The 19,008-nt window shown below is 42.8% G+C and overlaps 1 protein-coding gene across 1 annotated transcript in view; it reads left to right on the top strand.

Moving 5' to 3' along the window:
- LOC306916290 (uncharacterized protein) overlaps positions 1-8,116 on the top strand; it is a gene marked incomplete at its 3' end in the record, with an annotated part of 194,478 nt that extends 186,362 nt beyond the window's left edge. Inside the window, exons 3-4 of the mRNA XM_079494124.1 lie at positions 5,690-7,144; positions 8,100-8,116. Of these exons, the coding sequence (XP_079350250.1) occupies positions 5,690-7,144; positions 8,100-8,116 (1,472 nt within the window). The remainder of the gene's footprint in view (positions 1-5,689; positions 7,145-8,099) is intronic.
- Positions 8,117-19,008: the final 10,892 nt, after the last annotated feature.

Consider the following 19,008-nt stretch of genomic DNA (forward strand, 5'->3'; position numbering starts at 1 on the left):
AGAAGTACTGATCATATAATTCAAAATGGCGGGTGATCTAAAGGTCAGAGGTCAAAAGTCAGAACACGAAAGTTGTTCAGCATGAGGAGACGCATATGGGTATCAAAGTGTCATTGCCAACGGTCAAACGGTTCATGAGCTATGCACGTTCAAAGTTAGCATTTTCAATTGAGCGCTATAGTGCCACCATTTGGCCAATCGTATTGGGCTTCGCATATTCACCGTTTGGCATGGCCCTCTACCAGATTACTGCACCATTCAGTCAGAACAGCTATTTTTGGCGGAAGAAGAAGAAGGAGAAGAAAAATAAACACAAAAACAATAAGTGACCCAAATCACTGCGTGACTTCTTGGTCCCTAACTACACCAATACAAATGTAAGGACTGGTGCTGCCACCAGAGGGCACTGTGGTATTATCCATTGTTTCTGTTCTGTGCAGCTGGTGACCGCATTGGTGGGGGCGGCCATTTTAGTTCACAATGTTGTTTCTCTGCGAGGTAGGAGTGAAATCCACCCTCTCTGAATAATACACTTGATATAAATCACTAAATTAGCCATCCATGTTGTTTGATTGACAGATACTGTTGTTGGGAAGTATATTGTTGTGCTAGTTTGAAAACAGTGTGGTCGTTAAGCAGCTCAACCCTGAAACACAGCAGGTAAGATGAACTGATTCACCTTGTTTTTACTACATTTATCTTTTATATTATTGACTCATCTTTTAACATGGAACAACACGACGAGCATTTCTCTCATATCTGCTTGTTAGTTATAAATGATCCTAAACAAGCAGTAGTTAATACTAGCAGCAGTAATAATATTGTAACTTGTTATAAACGAGCAGTAGTTAATACTAGCAGCAGTAATACTATTGTAACTTGTTTTAAGGCCACCTACGGACGGCTGCAATTCGAAACTGGACCCCTTAATTTCCCCCTCACTATGGGGTATATCTTACTACCTTTTAAAATAGTTCAAATAGCCGATCTACAAGCTCACAATGTCTCGATGTAGATCGGCTAGTTTAACTACTTTAAAATGTTTTTCAAAATAGTAAAAAATGGCGAATACGTTTAGGGTTAAGGGTGGCGCGAGATGGAGCCCTAGATTATTTCCCCTTTTTACCTCCTTTTATGATGATTTCCTGTTTTTGGTTACTATTATAGAAGTGTATCTCTGTACGTCTCTACATGTTCTGATTAATTGAAAAGGGTGGACCCGATTTGTAAACAAGTAATGCTTTCTGGTGTCGTCCACAGTCAACAGTTTTTGTATTGAGTTGTACTCGAAATGTACTGTAATTCTGCAAACTGTTAATAAATACATCAATAAATCAATCAGTTCGTTATAAATGATCCTAAACAAGCAGTAGTTAATAGTAGCAGCAGTAATACTATGGTAACTTTTTGGTGGGGGGGGGGGCGATTTGGGATTCACATTTCTTAATTGCTGTTGGTAGGGCGTTCCACATTTTAGTGGCATAGGAGCAACATTAATTTAATCCATTGTTTGAGCCGAATCTGGGTTGCATGTGGTTTGTTGAACTCCCTCTGGTGTTGAGATTGTGGACTTCATTTATGTAGGCCAGGAATATTGCAAAATGCTGTACTCTGTCGTCAACCTAAGCCCTTCCAGCGGCAGCCTATGAAAATGGGCAGGGGTGAGGTGGGTGAGGGGAGTGAGGCCAAGTAGTCTGGAGCCTTGTTTTAAGGGCCTTTGAGGTGCTGTGGTACCAAGAGGTGCATGCATAGTCGAAGAAACCTTGTACGAGGGCTCCTGTTAGGGTCTTCAAGGTGTTTTTGTTGATCAGTGAGGAGATCCTGTATAGGAATCTTGTTCTTTGGTTGACTTTTGTTTCATTTTTTTTTTCCAGGATGGAACCTAGGTAGGTAATTTCCTCTTTGCGTGTGATAATATTGTCACCCACTCTAACTGAGAAAACATCTGCCTTGCTGAGATTACTATTTGATCCAAAGAGAATGGATTCAGTTTTTCCCAGGTGTAATGATAGTTTGTTATCAGCGAGCCAGGTGCAGATTCTACCGAGTTCAGAGCTGAGCTGAAGGCCTTTTCATGCTGCAGGTTGTCAAAGGTGCAAAGATAGTTTGTAAATGAGCAGGATTTGTACTCTGTCCACTGTAATGTTAACACGTACATCTTAGTCAATCGGATTTTTGTCTCCACCAGGCCAAAGGCATGGGGAGAGAGTATGTTTTGCACTTCGTCCGTGTGTGTGTCCGTCCGTCCGTCCGTCCGTTACCAGCTAATCTCCGACACCGTTAACCCGGTCGATGCCAAAGTTTGCACACACTCCCTGGGTGCCAACGATGAACCTCTGCCCCACATTTTCCAGAACGGCCTATTATAGCGCCACCATGAGGCAGCTTTTCAAAATTGTACCTATAACTGCACCAATCTGCGTGAAACGTTGTATGCACACTCCCTAGAGGCCAAGGACAAACTTTTGACCTACATTTTTCACATCTGCCTTTTATAGCGCCACCAGGAGGCCGACTTTTGCAAAACAATTTTTTTTATATTACTCGTCATTCTGTCTCTAAAAATCTTGCGAATCGTTACACAGTATCTCTACAGTCATTTGCTCAAGTCGGATCTGTCCGATATTTCATATTCCATCCTAATTGGCTATAATTAGCTTTCAAAGTTTGCAAGATTGGCCCGTTTTGAACAAAAAGCCTCAAATCATGAACGCAGCATGCAATTTACGTGAAGTCTTTCACACACTTTCTTACTAGGCTGAGGATTATAGCCACAACCTGACCTGGCTTGGTGGAGACCTGTGCCCAGAGGGCCACTTTTTCTCGTTGAATTATTTGTTTGACTTCTTCTGGTGCAAGTTTACTTGTGACAATGAAGTCGACTTTGGTTACTGCCCTATTGTGTTGTGGTGCACACACCATTGAAATGTAACCCTAACACACACCATTGAAATGTAACCCTAACACACACCCTTTAAATGTAACCCTAACACACACCATTGAAATGTAACCCTAACACACACCATTGTAACACATCTTAACGCGGTATTGGTTTGTTGTTCCTCACCACACTCCTTGAAACCAAAGTGCTTCCAAATAGATTAATTTGTTGTACTTTTCTTGTTGACCAAAGGGTGGCGCTTTTTCACTCATCTGGGCTAGATCTGAACTAAACATCTCACTGAGCTTTTAGGGAGCGGCAAAAGAGGGTGTTCATAACAAAACACAAGACAAAACAAGGAGCATCATTGTTACATGGAATGCTTCAAAATATATACTTAACACACACACACACGCACACACACACACACACACACACAAACACACACACACATTTATATATGCTTTTATTTTTGATTTATTGTTTTGCCTAAAATATTGTCTATTGTCTACATACATTCATGAGTCGACTTGCTGACCGGCTGACGGTAATGAGCAATAGTTTTTTTTATAGGAGCATATATGTGACCATACCATTAACAACCTATATAGGGTGTACCAAAACTCCTGGAGGGGGCGTCAACATATGTGTCACATGGTAGCGGCCGCCATACTTGCTGGCTTGTCTGGTTTGTTTACATTGAGCGAATATCCGTGTGCTTGTATATGTTCTTTTTTTAAACTGACCTCACAATGGTGCAGACTTGCTCAGTAAATAAGTGCCACAGCAGGTCGAGGAAATGAGCCAGAAAACGGAATTAGATGTTCAGCTTTCCAGCATGGAGACAGCATCAAGGAACCCAGATTGACGAGTTTACAAAAAGACGTAGAATGGCTTGGATCTCGGCTGTACGGCGCACGGGCGCAGAGACATAACGTTCCAACAAAGTATCTAAGCACAGCCGTGTTTGTTCACAACATTTTCCTTGTCCTTGTAATGTATTTGGGCCCGACGTTCTTTCTATCCATCCTGGTGTTGGTTCACTATGTTGTCGCCAAGAACAAGCTCAATATTTACAAAAACATACCACCGTCACTCTATTCTGAGTGATGTGGGCTAGAATTGAATGCCCCCTCTTGGTGACGTACACGTTTTCACACGCTATAAGGCAAGGATTCTGAATCCATTCCATCCACAAAAACACTCCTTGGGCTAAAAACGGCAATATCCACTTGCCCAACATGTGCTGACCTCATCACATTTATGATGACGGCTATGGCCATTTCTTTGTGCAAAACTAATGCTTGGAATTGATTCTGCCATTGCCGTAGATCAACGGCAATTGGTCTTTTATAGTGCTTTTGATTGATCAAGTCATAATGCTACTCGCGTTAGCATCGCGTTGCTCATTGTCGTTTCTTTGCTGCTTGTTTTCTCCGAAAAATAGTCCAAAGTTGTTTTAGTCCAATCCGCCCAACGTTCAGATCTAAATAGTGATTTCTGATCGCATCGCGCAAGCCATATTACCGCTTGTGGTGAAAACTAAGACATGTCTGCTGCTGCTCGTAAAACTTGTTGCTCCTCCTCTCGTTGTATTGGGCTGTGTGGGCCGAAAGTAGTTGGCGCTTATTCACAGATATTGCCTGGCTGCCTGCAGTAATTTCACATGGACACCAGGGGAGCGGTGTTAGTGTTAACATTATGGTAATTGTTAGGGTCTGGCCGAGCCTCGGGTCGACCCAGTTAGGCTAGGGCAGGGCCGGGGTTTGATTCTGTTTCTTTCAATCGCCTGTATCTCCTATTCCTTGTCCCAGATGGCATTTTTGGTCCAAACAAGGTTTATTCCACGGCCCAGAGCCGGCGCTGTGATGCGCCTCCATTATGTTTTAGCAGCACCCGCGGTAAACATGGAATGATGATGCATCGTCACACACCCTAACATAAGATCATAACTTCCGGTCTGGGTTTTTTGCTCTTCAAAATAAGAGTTAAACAGGGAAAAATGCTGGCGTGAATTATATCACAAGTTATCAAATGCTGGCGGCCTAAGCGTTAAAGCATAATGAAATGTTGACCTCTTGCCGTATATAGGTAATCGTATGGTCACATATAAGACCTTATAAAATAAATTGCTCAATACCGACAGCCGGTCAGCAAGTGGACTCATTCATTTAAGTATTTTTAAGTATATAGGCAATATTTTAGGCCAATAAAAACACATTTCCCACTCCCCACCCCTGGCTGCCGGACTATAGGTCTCCAGTTATTAAAGTCCTTCCTTATTCACTTTATTTCAGACCGGAGTCCAGACTGCAGGTGAAGACGAACTCTCCAGACTCATAATAACTACAATACCCATGATGCATCACTCCCAGGTGAAGATGAACTCTCCAGACGCAGCCAGGGACGTTTCTATTAAACAGGAAGCTGAAGACGTTTCTATTAAACAGGAAGACGTTTCTATTAAACAGGAAGACGTTTCTATTAAACATGAAGCTGAAGACGTTTCTATTAAACAGGAAGCTGAAGACGTTTCTATTAAACAGGACGCTGAAGACGTTTCTATTAAACAGGAAGCTGAAGACCAGCCACGCCTCAGTAAGTTTCATGTGAAAGAAAATATTGTTCCTGAAGAAACAATGTATTTTGCTAAATTCTTTCAGAACAGTAATAACCTGTAGTTAGTAACGGTTTAGTCAATCTTATCTTGGTAGGTAATAGCTCATTTTGTACATGGAACATGGAAGAAGAATGGATTTACATTTTAGGAATCCAGTGTTGACCATCATGTTATGTTTCTGCTCCTAGACATCCTGCACATGGTTGTGTGTAAAGAGGAGGTTTCTCCTGAACAGGAGAGGAGCCCAAGTCTGCTCCAGGAGGAACCAGAGCCTCCACACATTAAAGATGAACAGGAGGAGCTTAAAAAGGAACAGGAGGAACTACTTCAAAGACCAGAGGAACCTGTTGGGTCAACGTTGACATTACTAGCAGTGAAAGGTGAAGAAGAAAATTATGATGATGAAGAAGAACACATATCTTCCCACTGCTCTGAGATTGAAGTTGAACTTGAATCTGACACAGAAGTCACTGAAGACAGTGATGATTGGGAGGAGACCAGTGGAGACGATGATGACGAACGGCGTGACAAGACTTTCAGTGACTCAGGTTCCCTGAAGAAACACCAGCATGTCCACACTGGAGAAAAATCTTTTAACTGTGAACATTGTGACAAGAGTTTCAGTCAGTCAGGTAACCTAAAGCAACACCTTCGTGTCCACACTGGAGAAAAACCTTTCCAATGTAAACATTGTGACAAGAGTTTCAGTCAGTCAAGTGCCCTAAAGACACACCTTCGTGTCCATACTGGAGAAAAACCTTTCCAATGTAAACATTGTGACAAGAGTTTTAGTGAATCAAGTTCCCTGAAGAAACACCAGTATGTCCACACTGGAGAAAAACCTTTCCAATGTAAACATTGTGACAAGTTTTTCAGAGACTCATATATCCTGAAGACACACCTTCGTGTCCACACTGGAGTAAAACCTTTCCAATGTAAACATTGTGACAAGAGGTCCAGTTTGGCATGTAACCTGAAAAAACACCAGAGTGTCCACACAGGAGTTAAACCTTTTCACTGTAAACATTGTGACAAGAGTTTCAGTCAGTCAGATGAACTGAAGAAACACCAGCATGTCCACACTGGACAAAAACCTTTCCAATGTAAACATTGTGACAAGAGTTTTACATGCACATCTGGCCTGAAAACACACCAGAGTTTCCACACAGGAGTTAAACCTTTTCACTGTAAACATTGTGACAAGAGTTTCAGTCAGTCTTGTCACCTGAAAACACACCACCGTATATTCCATACTGGAGAAAAACCTTTCCAATGTAAACATTGTGACAAGATTTTTACTGCATTATCTTCCCTGAAAACACACCAGAGTGTCCACACTGGAAAAAAACCTTTCCAATGTAAACATTGTGACAAGAGTTTCAGTCAGTCAGGTAACCTAAAGAAACACCTTCGTGTCCACACTGGAGAAAAACCTTTCCAATGTAAACATTGTGACAAGAGTTTCAGTCATTCAAGTGCCCTAAAGACACACCTTCGTGTCCATACTGGAGAAAAACCATTCCATTGTAAACATTGTGACAAGAGTTTCAGAATCTCATCTCTCCTGAAGACACACCTTCGTGACCACACTGGAGAAAAACCTTTACAATGTAAACATTGTGACAAGAGTTTCAGTCATTCAAGTGCCCTAAAGACACACCTTCGTGTCCATACTGGAGAAAAACCTTTCCAATGTAAACATTGTGACAAGAGTTTCAGTAGGTCATTTCACCTGAAAACACACCTGAGTGTCCACACTGGAGAAAAACCTTTCCAATGTAAAGATTGTGACAAGAGTTTCGCCATTTCAAGTCATCTGAAGTCACACCTTCATGTCCACACTGGAGAAAAACCTTTCCAATGTAAACATTGTGGCAAGATTTTCAACAATTCAAGTAATTTGAAGACACACCTTTGTGTCCACACTGAAGAAAAACCTTTCCAATGTAAACATTGTGACAAGAGTTTCAGAACCTCATCTCTCCTGAAGACACACCTCCGTGTCCACACTGGAGAAAAACCTTTCCAATGTAAACATTGTGACAAGAGTTTCAGTAGGTCATTTCACCTGAAAACACACCAGTATGTCCACACTGGAGAAAAACCTTTCCAATGTGAACATTGTGACAAGAGTTTCTGTAGGTCATCTCACCTGAAGACACACCTTCGTGTCCACACTGGAGAAAAACCTTTCCAATGTAAACATTGTGACAAGAGTTTCTGTAGGTCATCTCACCTGAAGACACACCTTCATGTCCACACTGGAGAAAAACCTTTCCAATGTAAACATTGTGACAAGAGTTTCAGTGAGTCACGTTCCCTGAAGACACACCAGTATGTCCACACTGGAGAAAAACCTTTCCAATGTAAACATTGTGACAAGAGTTTTACTGCATCATCTTCCCTGAAAACACACCTTCGTGTCCACACTGGAGAAAAACCTTTCCAATGTAAACATTGTGACAAGAGTTTTACTGTCTCATCTTCCCTGAAAACACACCTTCGTGTCCACACTGGAGAAAAACCTTTCCAATGTAAACATTGTGACAAGAGTTTCAAGGATTCAAGTAATCTTCGTTACCACCTTCTTGTCCTCAGTTCTCACAAGACAATAAAAATATGTCCACTTTGAACGGTGTGACCTAAGTTTAAATAACTCTGGTCCCTTAATTGCTAAGACACCATTGCACTCACACCATGGGGTGAGTGCAACATGGGGGTTTCCACTATGTGTTCCTGTCTGTCTTGGATTATGGCGACATAATCTATAGACATGCAGCAGCACCCACTCTTAAATCCCTAGACTCTGTTTATCACTCATTGATTAGATGTATTACGGGTGATAGCTATGGTACTCACCAATGTATCTTATATAACAAGGTTGGATGGTCCTCCCTGACAGAGAGACGAAAACTGCATTGTCACCTGTTCTTGTATAAAGCCATGCTTGGAGATTGTCCTAAATACATCATCTTTTCTGAAGTACACCCGGTCAAGTAGTTTCCCCAAATTCAAGGTACCAGAAGTTAGCTCTAAACTTGCTTTTGGCTTCTGTGGCCCTAATACATGGAATGACCTGCAAACGACATTGGAACTGACATTGGTACCCTTAACACTTAGAACGCCATTGGCTGAGATCTACGTCAATTAAAGCTCGTTATTTAATAAAACCCTCAGCGCTTTTATAGCACTTTAGATCGATCAAGCCATAATGCTACTTATGTTAGCATCTGGTTGCTGCTGGTGCTCTCAATAATACAGGATTGCAGCATTAAAATCATCGTGGCCATAATCACCCACCCATTTGACTTCCTAGTTCATGTTCAGTACCGGTAGTCTGGAAATGTGGCTTTTCAAAATAAGAGTTCAATGGGAAAATGCTGGCATAAAAGTGTTAAGTCGTTTTAAAACCTTGGTGAGCATACAGATCCCCACAATATGTAACTGTTTTTAGATCGTTTTGAAATTTGTCTTAGTTTTTTATTTGTAAACCTATATAATTCACATGTTGCACGGCCACCCAGGCATGGAATGCCCTGACCCCTTCCCTCAAAAAATGCAGATCACTTACATCTTTTGAAACAGGCCTGAAAGTCCACCTTTCAGCAGGCCCAATGGAGAGGAAATGATCACTTCTCCTTTAAACAGGTGACCACGCCCCTCCTAACTTTCTCCCACTCTGTACATTTAGTGTTTTATTATTTCCTGTAATGATATATTTTGTTGTTTTTGATGATATTGAATTATTGTTGAGGGGCGCTAGCTCCTCCTATTGGGCTTTGTCTTTGTGTGAACACAAACACGATGATTTGATTGGCTGATCATCATCCCATAGCGATGATTTGATTGGTTGATGTACATATTGAGGATAAAAAGTGAGGGCAGAAAAAGTGAAAAAAGTGATTGGCCGGAATTACATTTGTGATGATTTGATTGGCTGAGCATGGAATGTGATGTATGATGTGATAAGAGCGCTCCTCACTTCACACAAAGTGTGATTTTTGTTGTTCTGCTATTATGAATTGATTGCATGGGGCCTGAATGGAAACAAGACCGCCAGGACTTTGTTTTTGTGTTCTCCCTTTTGGAATCAGTGTTTGACTGAACTCTGTTGCTGTTTTACATTCATGTCTAATAAACTATTAAATCAATCAATCCTGTCAATAGAGGCCTCCATTCTCCTGATCTTTAGTTAAACCCTTAAAGGACAACTTTGGGGTTTTTTTCAACCAAGGTTCATGTTTTAGGTTATTAGAGAAAGTAAAAGATGAGTGTTATATATATTTTCATTTTCTGCTTTATTTAGTTTAAACACTTTTAGCGTTTTTTGGCAGGGGGCGGGGGCATTCGAACAAGTGGGTAAATGTATTTGTTTTACCAAATTGTACAGCGATTTCTTAATTATTGTTTTCTATAGTCCTACTAGACCCCAGGAAATTACATCTGGCCACAAAAGATCACGGGATCTATTTAATGTGAAGAGGGAAGTGACAAACTGACATTTTGGAAAACAGTGAATTTTATTCCAAATACTATAGGGATTCACAGTTATTGAAATGTTAGCCCATGTCCGAATATAAACAGCTTTGATGTAGTATTTTTATTTTAAAACATCGGCTAATACCAATATTGCATTTTAATCTCCCTAGATAAAATACTTTGTATTGTTAACAATGTGTGGAAAAATGTCTTGAATTAAAAAATAAAGTAAGTAAAACAATGAGTGTTCAACAGTCTGGCTGAACCTCTACCTAACCCAACTCCTGTCACATCTACAACACTTTGTTTGAAATCAAAGCCCAAGACGTTTCTGTTTACTGCTGCTTTTTACTGAGTGGGTCTGTATTCAGTTTGCTTTTTATTTTATTATTATTTTTATTTTATAAACCAATAGTTTTGATTGTATTCAAATGTCCTTTTATTGTGAATGCATCACCCTTTACATTGCTCTTAACCATGTAGACCCCCATCTGAAAATATGTTGTTCCAGGTACCCCCCATGAGCAAAGATTCGAGTTAAAAACGTTCGCTGTGAAAGAATATTCAAAGATTTGCACCACAATAGCAGATCTACAAGCTTGTAGCGTGGCACTCGGTGCCACGATACGAGCTTGTAGATCTGCTATTTTTCAATAGCTAAAGTATAACATAATGCTTAAAACACCAAAAGGGGTTCCCGCCCAGATGTTGTGTGTGTAAAGCACACTGCCTTCCTTGTTGAAATGTACAAATAAACATGCTTACTCTAACGGGCAAAGCAGTGCTGTAACTTCATTACACTTCATTACACATTTTGTAAATCAACTCATACATGGCTTGTTGCACTCCCTCTGGTGTTGTGGGTGTGGACTTCGTTAACATTAAGGAAGTATTTAGACAGGTACATGGGTATCTTGGTGGTGTATCGAATCTTGTGGACCAGACCCATTGAAAGATGCTGTACTCTGTCGTCGACCCTAAGCCATTCCAGCCTGTCAAAGTGGGCAGGGGTGAGGTGGGTTCGGGGGGTGAGGCCAAGTAGGAGCCTGACCAGTTTGTTTTGGGAGGTCTGGAGCCTTGTTTTAAGGGCCTTTGAGGTGCTGTGGTACCAAGAGGTGCATGCATAGTCCAATAAACCTTGTACGAGGGCTCCTGTTAAGGTCTTCAAGGTGTTTTTGTTGACCAGTGAAGAGATCCTGTAAAGGAATCTTGTTCTTTGATTTACCTTTTTGATAATGTTGGTGGCCATTTTATCACCGGAAAGATTAGCCTCCAGGATGGAACCTATAGGTAATTTCATCTTTTCGTGTGATAATATTGTCACCCACTCTAACCAAGAAGCCATCTGTCTTGCTGAGATTACTATTTGATCCGAACAGAATGGATTCAGTTTTTCCCAGGTGTAAGGCTAGTTTGTTATCAGCGAGCCAGGTGCAGATTCTACCGAGTTCAGAGCTGAGGGTCTTTTCAACCTGCAGTTTGTTCCTGTCTGAGACCAGCAGTGCTGAGTCATCTGCGAACAGGAACAAGTTGCAGTCACAAGCTGATGTCATGTCGTTTACATATATTAGGAATATATTAGGATTCTACCGAGTTCAGAGCTGAGCTGAAGGCCTTTTCAAGCTGCAGGTTGTCAAAGGTGCAAACGTAGTTTGTAAATGAGCAGGATTTGTACTCTGTCCACTGTAATGTTAACACATACATCTTAGTCAATCAGATTTTTGTCTCCACCAGGCCAAAGGCTGGGGAGAGAGTGTTTTGCACTCCGTCCGTGTGTGTGTTCGTCCGTCCGTCCGTCGGACTTGAGTCATGTGCTCAAGTCGGATCTGTCCGATATTTCATATTCCATCCTAATTGGCTATAATTAGCTTTAAAAGTTTGCAAGATTGGCCCGTTTTGAACAAAAAGCCTCAAATCATGAACGCAGCATGCAATTTACGTGACATCTTTCACGCACTTTCTTACTAGGCTGAGGATTATATCCCACCTTTTTCACATTGGCCTGTTATAGCGCCACCAGGAGGCCACAACCTGACCTGGCTTGGTGGAGACCTGTGCCCCGAGGGGCACTTTCTAGTTTAATTATTTCTTCGACTTCTGCTGGTGCGAGTCGAGTTGTGGTTACTGTCCTGTTGTGGTGCACACACCATTGAAATGTAACCCTAACACACCATTGAAATGTAACCCTAACACACACCATTGTAACACACCTTAACACCGTATTGGTTTGTTGTTCCTCACCACACTCCTTGAAACCAAAGTGCTTCCACACACACACACCCCACTCACACACTTGGAATCCTGAATTAAAAAATGTAAATGTTGGAGAGTTGGGCTAACACCACTAGTTCAGTCAGACAACTCACGAATAGATTTAACCAATATTTATTAGAGAATGAGAATACAAGTGTGCATACAATATTAGACATGGCGTTTGGCTCTGCTGCATTTTCTCCCTGCTCGGCGCGATTAAACAACATCGTAATACATTAAGAGCAGGGAGATAGATATACAATAAAACCCCCATGGGGAGCATAAATAACAGAGCCCACCGGTGGTGCTGGGGTGGTGGTGGGAGCAAACACCAAATAACAACCTAGGACAAATGAAGAGGATAGAGCACGGAGGTGCCCCGCAGGAGCCCTGGCCGCACCTCCGTGCTCTATCCTCTTTATTTGTCCTAGATAACAACCAGGAACCATATGCAGAGGAAGGCAGGAAGAGCATGCAGACTGGTGAGCTTAAGTAGCCCGCCCAATAGGTCAGCTGACTGCCACATCAGCGAATGACGTGTGGGACTTGCACACGCTTATACACCCACATAGTAATGCAGCATGTTAACCCCTTGAGTATAGTATGCGCCTTGAGCATGGCATGAACCCCCTCGAGTATGTCTGCCTGAACTAACCCCGCAGGCTACGCATCATTAGTCTGGCAGCCAACAGGCTTCTTTTGTTTAAAGCGGGAAATTTATATATTTTTTTACATACATTTTACATACATTCATGAGTCGACTTGCTGACCGGCTGACGGTAATGAGCAATTGTTTTTTATAGGAGGATATATGTGACCATACCATTAACAACCTATATAAGGCAAGGATTCTGAATCCATTCCATCCGCTAAAACACTCCTTGGGCTAAAAACGGCAATAGCCACTTGTCCAAATGTGCCCAAGATGTGCTGACCTCATTACATTTATGATGACGGCTATGGCCGTTTTTAGCCCAATGAGTGTTTTTTGTGCAAAACTAATGCTTGGAATGGATTCAGAATCATGACAACCCCCTAGTTTGACACATCACATGCTACTTAAAACGTACTCCACCATTGCCGGCGTAGATCAACGGCAATTGGTCTTTTATAGTGCTTTTGATTGATCAAGTCATAATGCTATGCATCGGGTTGCTCATTGTCGTTTCTTTGCTGCTGGTTTTCTTCGAAAATTGTCCAAAGTTGTTGTTTTAGTCTAATCCGCCCAACGATCTAAATAGTGATTTCTGATCGCATCGCGCAAGCCATATTACCGCTTGTGGTGAAAACTAAGACATGTCGGCTGCTGCTCGTAAAACTTGTTGCTCCTCCTCTCGTTGTATTGGGCTGTGTGGGCCGGAAGTAGTTGGCGCTTATTCACAGATATTGCCGTAATTTCACATGGACACCAAAGGGGCGATGAAAGTGTTAACATTATGGTAATTGTTAGGGTCTGGCCGAGCCTCGGGCCGACCCAGTTAGGGTAGGGCAGGGCCGGGGTTTGATTCTGTTACTTTCATTCGCCTGTATCCCCTATTCCTTGTCCCAGATGGCATTTTTGGTCCAAACAAGGTTTATTCCACGGCCCAGACGCTGTGATGCGCCTCCATTGTTTTTTAGCAGCACCCGTGGTAAACATGGAATGATGATGCATTGTCACACACCCTAACATAAGATCATAACTTCCGGTCTGGGTTTTTTGCTCTTCAAAATAAGAGTTAAACAGGGAAAAATGCTGGCGTGAATTATATCACACGTTATCAAATGCTGGCGGCCTAAGCGTTAAAGCATAATGAAATGTTGACATCTTGCCATATATAGGTAGGTCACATATAAGACCTTATCAGTAAGTTTCATGTGAAAGAAAATATTGTTCCTGAAGAAACAATGTATTTTGCTGAAATCTTTCAGAACAGTAATAACCTGTGGTTAGTAACGGTTTAGTCAATCTTATCTTGGTAGGTAATAGCTCATTTTGTACATGGAACATGAATTTTAGGAATCCAGTGTTGACCATCATGTTATGTTTCTGCTCCTAGACATCCTGCACATGGTTGTGTGTAAAGTGGAGGTTTCTCCTGAACAGGAGAGGAGCCCCAGTCTGCTCCAGGAGGAACCAGCGCCTCCACACATTAAAAGGAACAGGAGGAGCTTAAAAAAGGAACAGGAGGAACTAATTCAAAGACCAGAGTTACCTGTTGGGTCAACGTTGACATTACTAGCAGTGAAAGGTGAAGAAGAAAATGATGATGATGAAGAAGAAGAACACATATCTTCCCACTGCTCTGAGATTGAAGTTGAACTTGAATCTGACACTGAAGTCACTGAAGACAGTGATGATTGGGAGGAGACCAGTGAAGACGATGATGACGAACGGCGTGACAAGAGTTTCAGTGACTCAGGTTCCTTGAAGAAGCACCAGCGTCCACCAGCGTCCACACTGGAGAAAAACCTTTTAACTGTGAACATTGTGACAAGAGTTTCATTCAGTCAGGTAACCTAAAGCAACACCTTTGTGTCCACACTGGAGAAAAGCCTTTCCAATGTAAACATTGTGACAAGAGTTTCAGTGTTCAAGTGCCCTAAAGACACACCTTCGTGTCCATACTGGAGAAAAACCTTTCGAATGTAAACATTGTGACAAGAGTTTATTTGACTCATCTCTCCTGAAGCGACACCTTCGTGTCCACACTGGAGAAAAACCTTTCCAATGTAAATATTGTAACAAAGGTTTCAGACATTCAAGTTCCCTTTGGTCACACCTTCGTGTCCACACTGGAGAAAAACCTTTCCAATGTAAACATTGTGACAAGAGTTTCTTTGACTCATCTGTCCTGAAGCGACACCTTCGTGTGCACACTGGAGAAAAACCTTTCCAATGTCAACATTGTGACAAGAGTTTCAGTTGGTCAAGTAATTTGATAAGACACCTTTTTGTCAACACAGGAGAAAAACCTTTCCAATGTAAACATTGTGACAAGAGTATCAGTGATTCAGGTAATTTGAAGACACACCTTTGTGTCCACACTGGATAAAAACCATTTAACTGTAAGCATTGTAACACGAGTTTTACTACAGTACAATCCCTGAAAACACACCAGCATGTCCACACTGGAGAAAAACCTTTCCAATGTAAACATTGTGACAAGAGTTTCAGTCGTTCAGATGACATGAACAGACACCAGTATTACAATTTACAATTTACAATTTAGGCATTTAGCAGACGCTCTTAATCCAGAGCGATTTACATTAAGCAATAACAAAAGCATGGCATACATCACATATATAAAAAAGTAGTTATAATGAATCATGCGTAAACTAAGAACGTAACAGTGGAGTATCTATGTAAACTATACATACTATACTATATACTATATTATACATGTGTACTATAAAGTGCTATGACTACATAAAATGCAATTCTAGAGCTGTCTACGTAACAAGCTATAAGTCTGTTTAAAATACTATCTAAGTCTACATAATGTGCTATCTAAGGGGCTAGGCTAGGGCAAGTGCTACGGGCCATGGTGGAGTCTGAAGAGGTGGGTTTTCAGACTACGGTGGAAGATTGGGAGTGAGGCTGCAGTTCTGACTGTGATGGGAAGTGCATTCCATAGTTTTGGAGCCGGAAGGGAGAAGAGTTTGGGACGTGTGGAGCGTTGTCCCGGCGTTTTTAGTGAAGGTACCTCCAGCTTCCCTGCGTTGGCTGATCTGAGTGTGCGGGAGGGTTTGTAGGGTACGATCATACTTGTGAGATATGGGGGAGCCATGCCTTTGGTTGCTTTGAATGCCAGCATCAGAGTTTTGTATTCTGTGCGGGCAGCGACCGGGAGCCAATGGAGGGAGCGGAGAAGGGGGGAGACGTGTGAGAATTTTGGCTGGTTGAAGACCAAGCGGGCTGCGGCATTTTGGATCAGTTGGAGGGGCTTTAGTGCACATGCCGGTAGGCCAGTAAGGAGGGAGTTACAATAGTCAAGTTTTGACAAGACTGTTGTCTGGATTAGGAGCTGGGCTGACTCCTGGGTGAGGAACGGTCTAATTTGTCCTATGTTGTAGAGTGTAAACCTACAGGATCGAGTGACAGCTGTGATGTGTGTTTTGAACGAGAGCTGACTGTCCAGGACAAAACCAAGGTTCCTGGTTGTCGTGACAGACTTTACCAGGGCGTTGTCTACGGAGATAGTTAGCTCCCGCATAGGGCAGGACTTAGCTGGGAAGAACAGAAGCTCAGTCTTGTCTGGGTTCAGCTTGAGGTGGTTGGAAGACATCCACTGTGAGATGTCAGCCAGGCATGCAGTGATGCGCTCTTCTACCTGGGTGGCAGAGGGGGGGAAGAATAGAAACAGTTGTGTGTCATCGGCATAGCAGTGATAGGATATATTGTGAGCAGAGATGATGGTGCCAAGGGATTTAGTGTACAGTGAGAAGAGGAGGGGACCAAGTACAGATCCCTGTGGGACCCCAGTTTGGAGGGTGCGGGGGGTGATAGCAAACCTTTCCAAGAAACCTGGTAAGTCCGGTCAGAGAGGTAGGAGGAGAACCACTTCAGCGCCGTCCCGCCGATGCCAAGATCAGCTACGGTGTCTAGGAGCAGCTGGTTCACTGTGTCAAATGCCGCCGATAGGTCTAGGAGAATCAGGACTGCAGAATGGGAAGCAGCCTGGGCAGCATGTAGTGCTTCTGTGACTGTGAGGAGTGCAGTTTCCGTGGAGTGTGCCTTCTTGAATCCTGACTGGTTGGGATCCATTAGGTTGTTCTGTGAGAGATGGAGAGAAAGCTGGTTAGAGACAACACGTTCAAGGGTTTTGGAAAGAAAGGAAAGGAGTGATACCGGTCTGTAGTTCTTGACATCTGAGGGGTCAAGAGTTGGTTTTTTGAGGAGTGGTGATACCCTGGCTGACTTGAAGGCAGATGGGACGCAGCCTGAGGTTACTGAGGTGTTGATGATGGAGGCGATGAAGGGGAGCAGGTCAGGTGCGATGGTCTGGAAGATTGGAGACGGGACGGGGTCGAGAGGACAGGTGGTAGGTCTAGTGGATGTGACTAGTTTCAGGACCTCGTCTGGGGATAGAGGAGAGAAGGAGGACATGCATGGTATGTGAGGGTTTCAGATAACCAGGGGGCCGGTGGGGATGAGCGAGCTGGCCTGGTCGAGAGAGGGCAGTGTTGGTCAAATGCAGATGAGATAGAGGAGAGGAAGGATGTGGTTGCGGAGTCGGGTGAGAGAGAGGGGAAGGACTCCAGGGAGGGTAGAGAGGAGAGAATAGAGGATGATAGGGAGGAGGGGTTTAGGGACTTGAGATTGCGTCGGGTGGTGATTGTCGGAGGGTGAGTAGGTTTAGGTGGGAGAGTAGAGAGAGAGAGGGAGAAGGTTATGAAGTGGTGGTCAGACCTAATTAAGGGGGTAACAGAGAGTGTGGAGGGGGAGCAGGCTCTGCAGAACACGAGGTCCAAAACATTACCAGCCTTGTGAGTGGGAGGGGAGGGAGAAAGGGAGAGGTCAAACGAGGATAGGAGGGACGTAACGGGAAGATACTTCTCTGCCGTAGGTAGGTTAAAGTCACCCAGTAGAATCAGGGGGGTGCCATCCTCCGGAAACAAGCTGATCAGAGAGTCTAGTTCTTCCAGGAAGTTCCCAAGGGTTCCTGGGGGGCGATAGAGCACAATGAGGGTGAGGGGGACTGGTTGTGATATTGAGATAGCATGAAATTCACATGTGGAGAGAGAAAGGTGAGAGAGATTTAAGACACGGAAATTCCATTTCGGGGACATGAGTATCCCTGTGAATTTGTGTTGTAACGATTAAATAATTAAATGAACTGTTACTCTTTTTTAAATCACGGGATAGTGACTGATCTCCTTCGTCACAATTGATTTATGCTGAATGACAGGAATAGCAATAGACATTAGACAGCAAACACACTCAGTAAGAACACAGCGAAGTTGTGATGAAGTTATTAGAGCTTTTATCTACTCAAAGGAGAAGTAATAATACAAGCCAGGTATAAACACCAACAAAATCAGATGAATGAAATCAAAGTAATGAAACCCAGTGGAATCGAATGTCCTCGATTCGCGCCCGCACGCACGCACGCACGCACGTACGTCCGCTAAATAGTTTAATAGATAGGTCTGTAAGAAAAGAGTAATTAAAGTCTGCTTCTCGCGCACCCGCCCGCACGCTCCTATTGTTCCTTATCGTTCCGTGAATCCAAACGGCTCCAAACCGCGTCCCAGAACAAACGAAAAGTGAAACGTCAATCCAAAAACGTTACTCCAAAAGTTATCCAAAAAGTAAAGGGCTCCCCAGCAGCGACGTAATCCAAAACAATGAATCCAACGGCAAAAACAACAGTAGATCCTCGCGGGGTATAAAATTAAATATAAACGGTCTCACCAAGTCTTTTCTCTTGTGTAGTACAGCGCTGCAGTGTGGACTTAGCTATTTTCCACCTATAGCGTCCGAGTAGAGTATATTATTAAATAAATAATTGATCAAACTGATCCAGGTCTCCCATGGACTTCCTGGATGGTTTGCCTCTCGTGTTCCTCTCTCTCGCGGGCCGGCCACCAACGCCTACTTTACGTGCGTCAGACAGTCTCGGACCCGTCAATCAAAACAATCCCCTCAAATCATAACATAGGCTTTCAAAACACCCCTTAAACAATAACAAAATAAAACGTATTAGGACATTACCCTTAAAGGATGGCGTTAATTACAATATCTCTGACATACACTTTTAAATGCCATAAATAAAATAAATCCTTTTTTAAC

Source organism: Electrona antarctica, assembly GCF_951216825.1.
Source record: "Electrona antarctica genome assembly, chromosome: 23".
In the NCBI taxonomy this organism is placed as follows: domain Eukaryota; kingdom Metazoa; phylum Chordata; class Actinopteri; order Myctophiformes; family Myctophidae; genus Electrona; species Electrona antarctica.